The sequence below is a fragment of the Protopterus annectens genome, chromosome 10.part0 (genome assembly GCF_019279795.1).
Source record: "Protopterus annectens isolate FY-2018-M chromosome 10.part0, PAN1.0, whole genome shotgun sequence".
In the NCBI taxonomy this organism is placed as follows: Eukaryota; Metazoa; Chordata; order Ceratodontiformes; family Protopteridae; genus Protopterus; species Protopterus annectens.
In genome coordinates, this window is record NC_056744.1 from 744,198,009 (window position 1) to 744,215,538 (window position 17,530).

At 40.7% G+C, this 17,530-nt stretch overlaps 1 protein-coding gene across 1 annotated transcript in view; it reads right to left on the minus strand.

Annotated features, from left to right (window-relative positions):
* Positions 1-17,530, minus strand: part of JAK1 (Janus kinase 1) — a 1,643,095-nt gene that overhangs the window by 814,514 nt on the left and 811,051 nt on the right. Inside the window, exon 8 of the mRNA XM_044085562.1 lies at positions 9,790-9,947. Coding sequence (XP_043941497.1) covers positions 9,790-9,947 — 158 coding nt within the window. The remainder of the gene's footprint in view (positions 1-9,789; positions 9,948-17,530) is intronic.

Below are 17,530 nucleotides of genomic sequence, written 5' to 3' on the forward strand. Positions count from 1 at the left end.
TATATCTAACTTTCACCCCATAGCCTTACTCTTCCCCCTCTAGCCAAAATAATGGAAAAATACATCCACCACCAACTACTTGATCACCCTATCCAAAATAACCTTCTATCAGACTGTCAGCATGGTTTTAGGACTTTTCATAGTACTTCTACTGCCCTATTACCCTTCTCTGACTGCATCAACAAACATCGTTAACAACAACAAGCTCTCCACTGCAATCTTCATAGACCTATCAAAAGCCTTTGATATGGTGAACCATCAATTACTTCTAGACATACTAAAACAACTCTCATTCAAATCTCAGGCATTATGATGGTTCAAGTCCTACTTAGAAAGCAGACAGCAAGCTGTCCTCTGGGGCAATAACCTTTCCACTCATCTTCCTATTACTCTTGGCGTCCCACAAAACTCCATCCTGGGACCTCTCCTTTTCTCTATATTTATCAACGATCTAAAGATAAATATTCCTAAAGTCACCTGCATACAATATGCAGACGATTCCACACTAGTGTGTTCTGCCACCTCATCTGCTGAGCTCCAAACCATCACTCAGACGGTATTTAACTCAGTTGAAAAATGGTTCTTGCAACGTTGCCTCCTACTAAATGCCAAAAAGTACAGTTTTGTACCTACCATAAATGTAGATGTTCGAGTGCTAATACAGCTGCAGTAATCACATATGGGTTCTCTGCCGTCAGGCGGTCCCTCGGTCGGCTGAATTCCAAAGTCTTGGTCCGGCGTCGGTTGTTGTCGCTTTCTTTCCTGACGTCAGTGCGACAGGGGTATTTAAGACACAGCCGACGCCATATTTTTCAGTCTTTTCTTGCCCCAGATGTCAGGTGCCCTCAGAAGGAAGGCAATACATAAATCATATATAAAAATATATTCAAGCAATGCAATGTAATCAAAAAACAGTAGTTGCAAGCAAGTACACCATAGGAGGATAACCCAATTAGGTTGTAAGAGGAGGTGTTAGCCACTAGTCCTTTACCAAGAGGGGAAGGAGGGAGGGAAACCTGTACTGCAGCTGTATTAGCACTCGAACATCTACATGTTCATCGTGCATACAGCTGCAGTAATCACATATGGGTAGAATCCCAAAGCTACGCACAGGGTGGTAGGCACTAGGTGGAACTGGGGTGAGCCAGAATGCCCTGCAACACAGCAGTGGCAAAGCCTGCTCTAGTTTTGGAATATAAAGGCAGGTGGTAGTGTTTTGTGAAGGTATGCAAAGAACTCCAAGTGGCTGCCTCTAAAATATCTTTGGTAGGAACTCCCCTGAGGAAGGCTGTAGAGGTAGCTGTGGCCCTGGTTGTGTGGGATCTGATGCCTGTAGGGACAGATTTCCCATGATAGGAGTAACAAAATCGTATGCAGTGGCCTATCCATTTTGAAATTGTCTGTTTGCTAACAGGCTTCCCTTGAGCTCCTATAGCATAGGACACAAAAAGCTGTTCTGATTTCCTGAAAGGCTTTGTTCTGTTCAAATAATAACGTAGCTGCCTATGGATGTCTAAGGAATGTAGCAGCCTTTCCCCTTTGTTTTGAGGATTGGGGTAAAAGGTAGGTAGGTAAGTGTATGGCTTGATTCAAAGCTACCCTGGAGACCACTTTAGGCATAAATGACGGATTGGCTCGAAGGGAAACCCTGTCCTGATGGAAGATGAGAAAGGGCTGCACAGCCATGAGGGCTTGTAGCTCCGAAACCCTACGAGCTGAGGTAATGGCCAGAAGGAAAGCTGTTTTCCAGGACAAATATTGCAAATCTGTTGAGGCAGCTGGTTCAAAGGGAGGCAATGTTAATTTTTCTAGAATGTAATTAAGATCCCAGGCTGGCACTGGTTGTTTCCTTGGTGGTCTTATATTCTTAGCCCCTCTGAGGAACCATCTTAAAAGTGGGTGAGAGAATAACGGTGGATCCGTGTTGAATTCTGCAGAAATGGCTGAGACGTGGATTTTTATGGAGGAAAATGAAAGCCCACTGTTCAGCAGCTCAGCTAGATACTGTAATACCTGAGGCAAATTTAGTTTTCTAGGATCCTGGCCTTTTTTCTCATTCCAGGAGCAAAACCGTTTCCATTTTGCGGAGTAGGCCTTTCTAGTTGATGGCCTTCTGGCCTCCAGAATGACATCCTGCACCTCTTTGGGGAGTAGGATCTGTTGTGGTGTTAAGGAATTTTCCATGCAGCGAGATTAAGTGTTTTCAGCTGACTGTGAAGAGTTTTGTAGCTGTGCTGAGTCAGTAGAAGAGGCATTACAGGTAGAAACCAGGGAGGAGTATGTGTTAGGCTCCTCAGGAGTGGGTACCAGTGCTGTCTTGGCCAGTCTGGAGCAATCAGTATCATCTTCAGTCTGTCTGCTCTTGCTTTCAAGAGCACCTTGGGCAGAAGAGGCAGAGGTGGGAAAGCGTACACTGTCCATGCTGTCCAACTGAATGAAAGGGCATCCACTCTCCAGGCCTTTGGATGGAAGGTCCTTGAACAAAACTTTTCCAATTGATGATTCCTGTGGGAGGTGAAGAGATCTATGTCTGGCCTTCCCCATGCTTGGATTATCTGTGTAAACACCTGAGGATGCAACTTCCATTCGTGCGGATCTGTCATATTTCTGCTTAGACTGTCTGCCAGCGTGTTTTCCAAACCTGGCAAGTACTGTGCTTGAAGTTCGATTTGCCATTCCAGAGCCAAGTTCCAAAGTGTCATGGCTAGTCTGCACAGGGGGTATGAATGTGTTCCTCCTTGTTTGTTTATGTACCACATTCTCTTTTGGAAGGTAGTGGATTCTTGGCAGTAGAGGCCTTCATTCCCTTGGGGCCTTGAGAAATGGTTTCAGGGTCAGCATTATGGCTTTTGAAAAGAAATTGATGAGAGTTAGGAACTCTGTAGTACCTTATCAGGTTTGACTGGAGCAGGAGGCAGGGAATCCGGACTAAGACAAGCCTCCGAGTAAACATCATCAAGTATGTCCAAGACAGGAGGTATAGCCAGCGGTCTGTGTTGAGGTAACAAAAGAAATTCCCTAAGCCTTTTCTTGGAATCAGAAAAGTCTTGGCCTTCCCAATGGAAGTGCTCCCTCAAGGTGTGCAAGGTTTCCCCAAAAGAGAAATCCTCTGGGGGAGATACAGAAGGAATGGACTGTTCTGCATCCGAATCTTCATAAGGGGAGTACGAGTGCTCTTCTACATCAGAATGTTCTGAGAAAATGGAGCCCTGTTCAGAAGAGGGAGAATCTTCCTCCACTCTGGGTCTCTTGTCTGGAGGGGGTTGGGAACCCCTGATAAGGGTAATCAAATCCTCAGCCATTTTAAGCATCTGCTTTTTAGGCATGGGGCCGGGGGATGGGCCCTGAGCAACAGGCCTCTTGGGATGCATGGCTGATTTGGACTTAGTAAAGGCCTTAATGGAAAAGGAAGATGAGGGCCTAAAGACACCCTGGGTGGAAGTGGACCTGTCCACATTAGGAGACTCAACACTCACAGTGGCTTCGGTGGTTGTAGTCTGAGTAAGGGCCGAGGCACCTGCGGTCTCGGGTACAGAAGACACCGCCAAAGAAGTGTCGTTGGTAGTCAGGGACTGCAAAGGCGTCTCGCTGAGAACCGGACCATGTGCAGTCGGTTTTGGCATGGTGTCGGTGGAGATCGCGGGCCTCGCGTGTCGGTCCTTGTCCATGCGTTTTTTGGACAAAATGGTAGTCGGAGTCTCAGACGACATTTTATAATCAAAGGCTTTACCAAAATAATGTTGGGCGAACTCCACCCGATGCTTAAAAGTGCGTTTATTGAAACGTCGTGAGACGTCGTGGTCTGGGCCTAAACAAGGTATGCAGAGGGAATGGAAATCCTTATGCGGTATTTGCTTCCCACAAGAAATACAATTGTTAACTTTGTCTGACATCGGTCTGAGGCAAGAAAAGTTTCCCCAACGGGGTACTTAGCTTTAAAGAAGACTTCGGTTTCCAATTTTTCGTAAATTCAGGAGCTGGCCGACCGGCATTTGTGAACTGCTTCTGCTTCGGGCACCGCGCAGCAAAAAAGACTGAAGAATATGGCGTCGGCTGGATCTTATATACCCCTGTCGCACTGACGTCAGGAAAGAAAGCGACAACAACCGACGCCGGACCAAGACTTTGGAATGTGGCCGACCGAGGGACCGCCTGACGGCAGAGAACCCGTATGTGATTACTGCAGCTGTATGCACGATGAACATCAACTAAATTACTGATATTTACTCCTACACTAAAGTGCCCCCCCCCTATTGATCTCACTGTTAAATCCAGCAATGGAACTGTAATTGCACCTGACCACCAAACTATTAGGCGTAACAACTGATCAAAATCTTAACTTTGAAGCACACATTAACACTACTATTAAAACTGTTAACAGAAAACTTAGCTCATTCTACAGGATAAAATCCTTCCTTACTCCTGAAGCCAGGACCACCATCGCCCATATCCTCCTGATCACTACCCTCCTCTACGCTTCACCTATTTATACTCATCTTTCCAAATCTAACCTAAACAAACTGGCAACTTCCTATAACAACACTGCCAGATTTGCCACTGGCTCACAATTTAGAACCCATCACTGTATAAATCTCAAACAGCTAGGATGGCTAGAACTCCAAAACCAGCTACTATTTCAAAAACTTACTATCACCCATAAGATACTCTTTCATAACAACAATACTCCTATTCTCAGTACTCTAATCTCTCCCTATAGAAATCTTACTACCCTTCGCTCGGCAAATAAATTACAAGTAACCATCCAGAAATCCCATAATAAAGCAGGAGACTCCCTCTTCTCTAATTCCGTGGGGAAGATTTGGAATAGGCTCCCCAACAACCTACAATTACTTTCATCATTACCACTCTTCAAGTACAAACTAAAATTACACCTTAAAGCACAATGGCTATGCCCATGTATTAACCCTGATTAATACAAACTGTATAGTATACTGTTTTTTTCCCCCCTTCCGACTACCTCCTAGTGGGATGAGAAAGCCTCCGCTAAGTTAATATTCTAGTCTTCTCTTTTTCCATGAAACTCCCTATAGTACATATTTTGGAACCCTACTCCTGCTCCAGGCACTTGCATTGTCAGTTTTGTATGTATGCCAACTATGTTATATATGTGTAAAATTCTGTAAAGGCATAATAATTAACTAGAATCTTTCATTTCGTCCCTACTCTTCTACAAAACAAATGTCAACCTATATACCTCAGATATATGCTTCCAGAACTACTGCACTGTTAAAGCCTGCACACGTTTTTTTCTTTTGATTCTAGTTTCTACTATGTTAGCCTACAAAAAACTGAAGCAGCACCAAAACTAAAAACCAATAGGAAGATTTGGAATGAACCAAATTGGACATTACAATTCCTCTTCATCTAATTTTGATGGTCATTTACATGAAATTGTTGACTCATTGAGGAAAGAAAAGATTAGGGTTATGAAGCCCGATAAAGGGGGTGGGGTGGTCCTTATGCATTTTTTTGATTATGAAAACTCTATGCATAACATACTACAAGACACAGACACATATGAACAAATTTCAAGAAACGAATTAAATGTTGCATATGCTAAGATAAAATACACTCTGCAAGACCACCTACTCCAAGGGGCAATTAATGAAATTTTATTTAATTATTTAAATGCCCCCAACCCTAAAATTCCTATTTTGTTCGGAATACCTAAGGTACATAAAGGGATTGAACCCCTCAAATTTAGGCCAATTGTGGCCGGAGCGGGAGGTATCACCGAACCTCTTGGTAAATTTGTTGAACACAACTTGAAGCAGTTTGTTTCTACACTTCCTCACATTTGCAGAGACTCTTGGGAATTTTTAGCCAGCATTCCATTAGGCATTTGTAATCCTGGCTTGCTCATGATAACCATAGATGTCATTGAATTACTCCCCAGTATACCACACTCCATTGGCATAGACTGGTTCACTGAAGTTCTTGCCAAAGAGTCTGGCTTAAGTAACAGCTTAATCAACCTTTTGGTTGAATTCATGAACATCATACTGCACAATAATTTCATCTATTTTAGTGGGGAATTCTTCAGGCAAAACAAAGGAGTTGCCATGGGCTCTCCATGTGCATCAGCATACGCAAATATAATTTTACACAAATGGGAACAACTACACATCCATTCAACAAAATGGCAAGAATCCATTTTATTTTACAAATGTTATTTGGATGACATTTGTATTTTGTGGCAGGGCACAAAAGAGAGCTTTCTCGAATTCTTTGAATACATTAATTCTACAACAGAATTTTTATCGTTTACATACGATCTTAGTGAAGACTGTCTACATTATTTAGATGTGTTATTAACCATAGATAAAGTGAATCAGCAATTTCAAACACAAATTTTCAGGAAGAGCACTTTTTCCAACGCATTTTTGCATTTTGATAGCTCTCACCCTTTTTACATCAAAAAAGGGACAGTTAGAGGCCAACTCATACGGGCCTCTAGGATGTGCAGTTCAATGGAATTGTTTTTGAAAGAGACTAGTTTTTTGACAACTATGTTTGAGGAGAGAGGTTATCCGTCCCACCTTATTAATTTTCTAATTTCGGAAATTCAAGAAAAAAGGGACGTAGCTTACTCCCCACTTTTGGGCAAAGGACTTCCCTTACCCATAAACATAAAATCAGGGCAGGTGGATTTACAAAAAAGCTTTTCTTACACATATACTGGTGATGCACATTTTATTGAAGGCACTATGCGTTCTTTATGGCCCATTTTAACATCGCAGGATGACATCAAACCATTTATTCCAGAAAGATTACATTTCACTAGAAAACGGGACACAAATTTAAAGGGAATGTTTGAACAAGCCCTTTATTCACAGTATCCTGGTCATGTTAATTCGTCCCATAGGAAAAATGGTTCATTTAAATGTGGGATGTGTAACCAATGTGGTTACATGCTAAACGATGATCACATATTTATACCATCTAGAAATTGCACATTGAGAGCTCATGGTCATTACACATGCAACTCCTTTGGAGTAGTCTACCTGGGCATTTGTTTGACCTGTCACGGTTTTTATGTAGGGAAAACCGTTAGAATGCTCAAAAAAAGAATATATGAGTATTTTTATGAAATTGAAAAAGAAAAAGATAGTAATGCATTTTTTAAGCATTCACTAATTTGCACTAAAATGTCCATTAGATTTTTTGTCATAGAGCGTGTCCAGCAAGATCCGAGAGGTGGGGATTGGGAAACCTTCTTGGAGAGTAGAGAATTAGTATGGCAACTTAAACTAGACGCCACAAGACATCCAGGCATGAATGATAGTATCAGTTTAAGTAGTATACTCAAGATGAAGAGGAATAAATTGTGACTTTAATATTTGTTTGTTCACATTTTACATCATATATTTAATGTACTGTGTCTTGGCATATTCATATATTTTTAAGCAGGGCTGGTTTTTAATATATAATATTTAGTTTAAGTTCTTAGAAGATGGTTTTATGATGGTTACACTTTTTAATAGGTATGGTATTCTTTGTTATTTACAAAGTAGCACGCTATGGGCTACAGCATTTCGAGGCTCTTCACCATATTCTTACACAAAAATGCTACCTAGTGTTTTGTTGTACAACCTTTTAAGTTCTTTATGAAAAGTCTACAAAAAGCTTGCATTTTGAAAGTACAATTTCATTCCAAACTACACACAGATTTTGTGATACTATGTAGTTTTATAAGCATAAATTCAAATTAATATGAGTACTGGTTTTACAGGCACTATTGCACTTTAAATATAAAATTTTTATTTGAAGGTAGTAACAATTGTATTTAATTGATTAATTCTTCATCATTTAATTAATGAAATTGGCCTATCAAACGTCCTATATAAACTACATGGCCACACAGTTAATTTACCTTGAAAAAGCCTGAGATTCTCAGGCGAAAGCGCTTGGTTTTACTTTATGTTTGAATAAAGAAGATTTGTTCCAGTTCTGAACATTCATTTGCTGGTTTTATGTTTTGTGGGCGAAAGTCTTAAGAAGGAGTATTTTTAAACGTTTTCTGCTTCTAATTAATTTTTGGTTTGTGTTGGTGTTGAAGGCTCAGCGAGTGGGACTTCCTATATGTTAGCCTACAGCAATATTGTATTTAATCATTGTTAGCTTTATGTTGCTTTACTGCTTTGATGCTAGTTTCTACTATGTTAGCCTACAGCATTAGTGTATTTAAAATGTTTTAGTTTTATAGGTTCATAGGTAGGTACTAGGCTATTGGCCCTAGGGCCTATACAAGCCTAGCCAAAAATGTACCCTGGCTTTCGCCACCCAAGAATGTGTTGCTTTACTGCTTTTATTCCTGTTACATTAGTTTAATTTTGGAGCTTTTCTCCCCGGGCGTTTACTGAAAATAGACATGTATCCAGTTAGACTAGCCCAGTCAACAAATGTAAAATAAATAAATACTATTGTTATTACTTAATTAATATCACTATTATTCAACTTGGTATATTTTTGTTTTGTTCTTTCTTGTTTTCATTGTTTACTAAAAAAAATCAGCAATCCATCTACTGTATCTGTGCTGTCCTTTTTTCCTTCTGCTCATCCAGTTCATCTCAGCAAATCATCTTTCTTTGTAAAGTTATGCTTCTTGATATACCAGAACACGTCTTGATATATCAACAGAATAATTAATCATTTAACTAATCCATTAAGCAAGACACCCTCTGCACTTCTGCCCTTTTTTTTTTAAACAATATATTTTGCCTCACTAGATACTATCACAAAACATATTTTGCCAGTCTTTAGTTGTATTTTTATTTAGTTGTTTATCTGCAACTCTTTTGGGCTCCCACAGCACCATTATCTGCATCCAGGTCCTGTCCTCATCCACAGGGTCTACTGGACCTACCCAAGCCTCCCCCAGGCTATACATGACCCAAGTCCAGGACTAGTTTTGAGACTGAGGAACATGGGGCCCACACCACCATCACACTGTTGTTGCTGAGCAGTCCTTTACCCAATTCTCCATTCCCTGCAAGTTCCGGTCCCCTCTCATGGTTGGTACATATAGAGACTGTATGGTGCCTTGGCCATGGTTCTATGTATGCATCATCCAGGGCCCTGCCAGGCAATACTTCATAGGGATCAATGCTGTGAAGTGTCCGGGAGCATGCAGCCCCCACCCCACTTCCTTGGTGAAGCCCATCCTCCCCAACAGCACAGTCAAGCTACTAATCAAACCCAGGCCATCTGGGCCAGTCAGGCACTATTCATACCAATTGTGCATAGTCAATCATCGGTTTTAGGTGATAAACAATTTAACTGTAACAAAGTAGGCAGACCTGCACAACAGCTACTGTGATGCAAAAATTAAGAAAGTAGGCATTTCAAGGCTAATCTTTGCAATGTTACTTTTTTACTCAAAAACCCATACACAGGTTACAATGTTAGGCAAGCATGCACACTGTGAACCTTGTACGTCTAGCAGCAAAATTACCTATTTGTCTGTAAAATGCATGCAGCAGCTGTCTCCATTCATTAATGTCAGAGCTGGTCCATATCTTCAAGGAGCAAAACCAAGCAGTGCACTATATAAAGTAATAAACAGCACTAACAGAGAATCTTATTTCTTCTTATCCCCTCTGTACCTAATCTGTTCTCTGTGGGAAACCCTTCACACAATACAGGTCAAGGTCAGTTTAATAAGGCAGACATACATAGTGACAGTTTCGAAAATGCACAGTCAGTCTTGCATCTTTATCCTAATCATAAAGGCAAAAACACATCTGAAAATGAACCAAAATAACTTACCTAATTGGTCCATGGCAACCATTTTGAATATTGTGTTTTATTAATGGCGGTGCAACCTCTGTACACAAATAGTGGTGGGCATCTGCCGTCAGTCGGAAATATCCATCCACCAAAGCCACAAATGATATGGCTTCCTCATAGGAAGACAGCTTCAATTCCTAGAGGAGAATAAAAAGAAAGAGCTTTAATTAAATATTTTACTTAAAGGTCAATGACAGACAAATGTCAAGTTTTTCTCATCAAAGAATGCTTTCCATTCCCTTTACACTGATCATTACCATGCCCCACATAAAGCAAACATGAAATAGGTATTTCTTTATTTAATGAGAAAAACTAAAGAAACTAATAAAAATCAGGTAAATTTCAGAAACTGTAATGACTTTCTCCTCTAACAAAGAAAACATCTAATTTCTGGAATGAAAGCATTGCAAAAGACTGATTTAGTCAAAGGAAAGCCATGCTTATCTGAAAATGTAACAGTGCAGCCAGCAGATATGAATACTGAATTACTAAGGAAATGGTTAGTTAAACACCTGATTATCTCATGTTAATAACTACAGTTTATGATTGGTGGGGCATGGGTGTTTAAATTAAGGACCAACTTCCTCTGTTACTCATTGGATGGCCTACTGCCAACATACCAATGAAGTATTTATTTCTCATAAACATCTGATTATATGATCACACTACATGTCAGTTTGACCTTCCTTAACATATTACACTGCTTCATCACTGAAATGTATCATAAGGTGTAATACATTATACAGTCTATGACAAAAAGCTTTATTAATTTGAGCTACTCTCAGATGAGTATGAAAGATAAGAGACATGAGTACCAGTAAACTAGACACTTACTGGCGACACATATAGAACCTTTATAAAAACTATCAGTCTGGTCACATTTTCTTGGTGAAACAAGAAAATACCACAGATACTTATTTAGCAGCTTGGGACTAATTAACAATCAGATGGACTTAACGGCAGGTATCAAGTGAAACCTTGCCCAAAGAAACCCCAAGAAAGCACTTACAATATTGTCATTTTAAGACAGTGAAAAGAAGAGAAGCTAACAGGAAAAGGCAAATCATCATCACATTATAGGCATACACAACATACAATGAAAAGAAGCAAAAACTTTGAATGAAAAGTAAATTGACCTCAGAAAGGTTGCCACCAACCCAATTTAGGGTAGAATAAGTTACATGATGTACCTAAATTCTTAAAAGTGAAATAACACTGCCAGAAGATCAAAGTATGAATAAAAGAAAATATTCGTTAGTCTGTGTTCCCTCTGTACTGTTACTAAACTAAAAGCAACACTTGTCAGCCTTTATTTCTACATCTGTTGAGCTATCTTCACTTCCTCTGCTCAGATGAAATGATTTTAATGGATAATTGCTACTAATAACTGGCACAGCATTAACCTAACACAGTTCTCTAAATCCTACATGCAAACTAGTTCTGTTGGGTACCTGTGCACTTACTGAATTTTGGGAATGTAACCGATATACTTTTTTTTTTTTTTTTTTTTTACTGAGGCTTTGTCCGCCTCATTAAAAATAAATAAATAAAAAAGTTACAAATATGCATCATATACTATAAGTCAGTATAATGAGTTGCAGCAGTTTATCCCTTAATTTCTATATTAAGCTGCCAGGAGCCCACTGTTTGCTTTCCAAGTGCATCTTGTAGCCAACTTAAACTACATACATGTTAAGAGTGTTAAAGAATGAAAATTCAGACCTTGCAGGTTGTTGACTTGGTCAAGACTTTTCCACACCAAAGCACAATGTGATGTTGCTTAACCACTACAAAAACAACCAGATACATCTCAAGAATTAGACTGGTGAGAGCTCTCCCCTAGATATTAGCTGGAGTATCCTTCGAAACGTTCTGTTGAGTACATCATACCAGAAAAAATGCAAAAGTTATTACTAAGATTATTTAATATTGCAAAACAAGTTCACTCTCACAGTGAAAGATTAAATGTCAAATGTAAAACAGTAGCCAAAAATGTATAGTATAAACGCTCACTGTCAGTACGTCTCTTGCAATAGATACTTATACTTTTTTTTTTACTACAGACAACCATATCAGGTGTCAGAATGCTCAGCAGTCCTATAAACATCAGATTTCTAATTAGCGTAACAAATTAGTAGCACTTACACATAACTCCTCAATACCTTCTCAATCCCATTATTGAAATTCACAACTGCTTAGAAATAATCTTACTCCCAAACAAAGGGATGCAACTGTGGTCCAGTACAATTACCATGGCAAACCATTTGGCCAATACTTCTGAAATGAAAAAGGAAGTGACTGGATGGAAAATGTACAGATGTGTTGAAATTACAACCCTCAATGATCCTGTAGTAGTTATGCAAGTTTTATACATTACTTTACAGTCTGTTACTGTCAATCCGCATCATGGGACAAAACTGTAAGCAGCAATTTGGGAAACAACCATGGAGGACAATAACACAAGGCATAAGGAAGACACTCCTACTCTCATCAGTCCTTCTCCTCTCCAAATTGTGCAAGCTCAAGCTCCACTCCTACATCATGCAATGGTTCATCACCTACCTCAATGATCACACTCAGCATATGTCTACTGGCAAGGTACACTTAGCCGCCTAAAACTCAAAAGCAGGTGACCCACAGTTTTCCTACTCTAACATCTTCACAAATTATATGTACCCAACAATCCCTCATGCCAACCTAGTATAATATCCCAAACAGTCCACTCTATCAGCCTCTGCCAGTTCCATAAGTAACCTAAACACTATACGCCATGTTTAGTAAGGTGCAGAAGTGGCTAAAGCCTCCCCCACTTAAAAAAATCATATTTGCCACCTCAAAATTCTAATATCCGGCAAATAATGAACACTTTATTTGATTACTAAATTCTACTACTCACAGTAGTAGTCAACACTAAACTGCTTTACACCATCACAGACAATAACGTAAAATTTGATATACACATCCAAAAAGATAAACCAAAAATTAGGACTCCTGTAAAGAGCCAAATACTTCTTAATCAGCCCAGAGTGACTACTGCCAAACTTTTCTCCTTCCAAGATTCCTGTATGCCTCCTGTGTTTGAACTAATCTCAATGCGCTACGTTACTATGTTAGACCAGTGCTATAACAATTGTTAAATATGGATACAGTGTTACCAGAAAACTCATCACTGTGCAGCCATACAAAACCTACACTTGGTTGAATTCCACAATACCCCAACACTATTACAACTAAAACAGTCCACAGAATATTAAACTCCTGTGAAATATGTCCAGCAACAAAACCTCTGCTTATACGTTACAACCCCCACACACAATGAATATTTATACCTCTAAAGCTTGCTATAAAATAAAGGCCAGTAACAATATGTATGCGTACTTTCCATGCTCTCTTAAGGTACCTGAAACTAAATTTAAGTATCCATGTAAGCTTTGACTATAGATTTACTCTACTAGGTTGCATTCTGTACACTAATGGTATATCATACTGTACATGTGAGGTAAATGGTCTACTATCAAATGGGTGATCGGACTTTGTTTGATTTACATTAGTCCGAACATCCAATTCGATAGTATCAAAAGAATGAATAAATAAATGTAGAAATGCACAACAGCGAATGCACCATAGCATTCGCTGTTGTGAACTTCTACATTTTAATGCAAATTGCATTATAGTGGGACTTGGGAAATGTACCCTTTCCCTCACTGTAGTGTGATCTCTGAGTTTGTATATATAAGTAGCAGGGGGTGTGGGGGGTGCAGGGGGGCTTGTCCCCCTGCAAAAATGTTCTTTACTGTGTGTTGCACAGTAAAAGCAGTTGTGGAAGTGTGGTGAATATTCTAATTGTGTCGAATTCGAACATTCTCCAATTGCGCATTCGACTTGTTGGTTGCGGTTTTGTTTTCATTTCTCTGGTTCACAGAAACAATAATTCGCCCGAAGTGCGATTGCTGAAATGATAGTAAACCAGGTAAACTTGAATATCACAAAAACAGTATATGTTGTATTAACACATATTAGTAATTTGTACATATCTTGAAAGCCATGACTGACTAAACTGCATAGAATTATACAAAATGTAGAGCTTTTTCCCCTGATCCTCCTCTGGAAATGGGCCGTACCCCGGTCAGACTTTCAAAGTCAAGAAATGTAAATAAAAAGAAGTTATGTCTTACTATAACGTTCTATCTGTGTTGTCTATCTTCATCTATTCTTCACTTGGGGGTCGATCCGGCAGTTATAAAGTTTATCAGCCCAAAAAAAAAATCTCTCGAACTGCTAGTCTGCTCGCAATGCCCCTCTCCATATTACCTCAGATCGAGTTAGCTATTATGCAGAAAAAATGGTTATATAATATAAGAGACAGAAACCTTGTCCAAGGTATCCCTAACAATAAGAACCCAGGACAGGATGTCACTCCACCAGACGTTTAAGGGAGGGGGCAGGCAAGAGGGATGCAAGAATAGATGAAAATCGACAACACAGATGGACATTATGATAAGACATAACTTCTTTATCTGATGTTGTCAATCTTCATCTATTCTTGACTTGTGGGACAGAGTCCCCAGCTATCTTAGATTCCGGTTGGCCTCAAGGAAGACTATTCCTGAGAACCATAGGACCAAAAGAGGCTCTCCCCCGGAGACCATATCCAATCTGTAATGAGTAACAAAGGTATGTGGATTAGCCCACGTTGCAGCTGTGCAAATTTCTGACATGGAGGCTTTAGAATGAAAAACAGCCAATGTCACCATAGATCTGGTAGAATGTGTTTTGACTGACAAAGGAAGCTTCATGTTAAGTTTCTAATAAATGAAAGAGATGCAATTTCTTAACCACTGTATAGAGTCACCTTGGATAGTGGTTTGCCCAAAGTTGCACTGGCAAAGGACACAAATAATTGGGTCAAACTGTCTAAACTGTTTAGTTCTATCAAGGCAGAAACGCATTTGCCTGTGTCCATCCAGAAGGCACAGGCAGCACTCGCCTTTATTTGAAAAATCTGGAAAGAATACAGGTAAGTCTACAGATTGGTTGATATTTGTTTCTGATATCACTTTGGGAAGGAAAGTAGGGTTTGTTCTGAGTGACACTCTGTCTTTGTGGAAAACTAAGTACGGAGCTTTTGAGCATAAAGCCTGTAATTCAGAGACTCACCTCACTGAAGTGACAGCTATAAGGAAGAATGCCTTCCAAGAAAGGAATTTTAAATCAAGTCGCTGTGGGTTCAAATGGAGGTGAAGTAAGCGACTGTAACACAAGAGTTAGATCCCATGGCAGAAGGTGGTCTTTGAAAGAGGGCTTCAAGTGGACTGTACCCTTTAGAAAAACCTTACAAAGTCTGTGAGAAATTAAGGGTTGATCCAAGACACCGTTATGTAAATTTAAAATAGCTGCTAGGATAACTTTGATAGTAGAAGCAGATGCTCCTTTACTAAAGGTGGCAGTTAGAAACTCCAGAATTTTTTCTACTGGTGCTGAACAGGGGGTCTAGACCATTGTCAGAGGCCCAAAAAGAAAATCTCTTCCATTTACTAAGGTAGAGACTCCTGGTAGATGGTTTGTGGGATGCCATCAGAATGTGTCGCATGGGGGAAGGAATACCATTATGTCTGGCAACTACCAGAAATGGAGAAACCAAGCCATCAGCTTAAGAGACTGAAGATTGGGAGGTACTAGTCTCTGGGGGTGGGACAAGAGAGCTGGATCCAGAATCCAAGGGCGGTGTAGTAGATGAGGCCAGAGGAAGGGAATCCATATCTGTAGAGGCCAGTAGGGAGCAATGAGGATCATTTTGTTTCTCAACCGAGCTGCTTTCCTGAGAAAAAGAGGGATCAGAGGGAAGGGGGGAAAGGCATAAAGAAGACCCAGGGGCTGACTGTGGAAAAGAGCGTCCCTGGGGGATTTCCCTTGAAGGGGAATTGGGACAAAGCAGCTTCTGAACTTGTTGTTCAGGGGTGAGGCAAACGGGTCACAGCAGGGCTGGCCTCAGCAAAGAAATATCTCCTTCACTACTTTGGAGTTCAGAGACCACTCGTGAGGCACAAGTATACACCTGCTTAATTTGTCTGCAGTCACTTTGGAACTCTCCAGGATGTGCATTGCTATCAGAAAGCGGTTGGAAGTTACAACCCATTGCTACACTTGAAGGGCTTCTCGACACAGTGGATAGGACTTGGCCCTCCCATTTGCTGATGTACCAGACTACAGACATGTTGCCTGATCGTATAGCTATCGTCCCTTGAGGTAAGGCAGAGTGACATACTTGCAACGGCAGAAGCACTGCTCTTAACTCTAGAACACTGACATGCAAACTGGCCTCGGAGGGAGACCAAGTGCCTTGCACTGTCTTCCTGAGATAATGCCCCCCCCACCCCATCTGGGAAGTATCTGTGGTCACTATGGCCTTAGGCTGATGGGGAACAAAGAGGCGGCCTAGAAGAATCTCCTCTGAGTGCCTCCACTAGGACAGGTCGTTTTTGCATCAACTGGATATGAAAATCAAATGGTTTATGGGGTGAGTTAGAATAGTCCATTGGTTTGCAAGTAACCAATGGAAAAGTCTCATGTGAACCCTTGCCAATGGAACCAGTGTGATCACTGCTGCCATGGAATCCAATGCCTACACAATCAGATACGCAGAAATTTTGTTTGAGCAAAGAAAAGGTAGGACCTGAAACTGAATTTTCTGTAGCCTGTGTAGTGGAAGCAATGTTATGCAAGAGACAGTGTTGAGGTGAGCTCCGATAAATTCCATGTCCTGAGAAGGGGTTAGCTGGGACTTTGCAGGATTGACCATTACGCCTAACTGAAGAGATGGTTTCAGAATGTAGTCCGTACCAAGACGTAGATGCCTGGTGGGAGCGGTCAGAAGCCAGTCTACGTAAGGAAACACCTGGAATCCAAGCAGCCTCAGATGTGCTGTAACTGCTGTCATACATTTACACCCTGGGGGCTGTGGTGAGACCAAAGGCCAGCACTTTGAATTGGAAATGACTGGCTTCCATTCAGAAGTGGAGAAATGTTCTCGAGCATATGTCCACCTTTATGTGGTAATACGTGTCTTGAACGATGACAGAGCACATCCAATCATCTTTCTCTAAGAAAGGGAGAATTGACTGAACCGTGATCATCTGGAATTTTGCTTGTTAGATGAACTTATTCAGAATACTGAGATCCAAAATTGACCTCCAGTCCCCTGTTTTCTTTGGCACTAAAAAGACTCTAGAGTAAAAACCGGATCCTAGTTGGTCTGGTGGGACTTCTTGGATGACTTTTTTCTAGCAGCTTTTGTATTTCTACTGCTGCTTGAACTCTGACTGGGTGGAATGTCAGGGAGTCTTGCTGGGGATCTTGGATAAAGGGTGAAGTGTATTAGATAACCTCTGGAAATTATCCTTAGCACCCAGGCATTGGTACTTGTGTGTTGCCAGGAATTTGGGTGCAAGAAAAATCTACCTCAACTGTTTCCAGAGGTAAGCAAACTTTCAGGGGCGGTGATAGCACTGACCACAGAACAAATCTCTGAAACCCTGATTCTGTGGACCACCCCTGCCTCTGGGATGGCGACTTCCACTATAACCTCTTCCCCTGCCCTGAGGAGAGTCTGACCCACGTGTATCCTGGAAAGGATTCTGGGATTTCTTGAACCACGTTTTACCACTCCTTTGATTTCTGGAATAGAATCATTGCGAAGTGGAGAAACGTATGCCCACAGGAG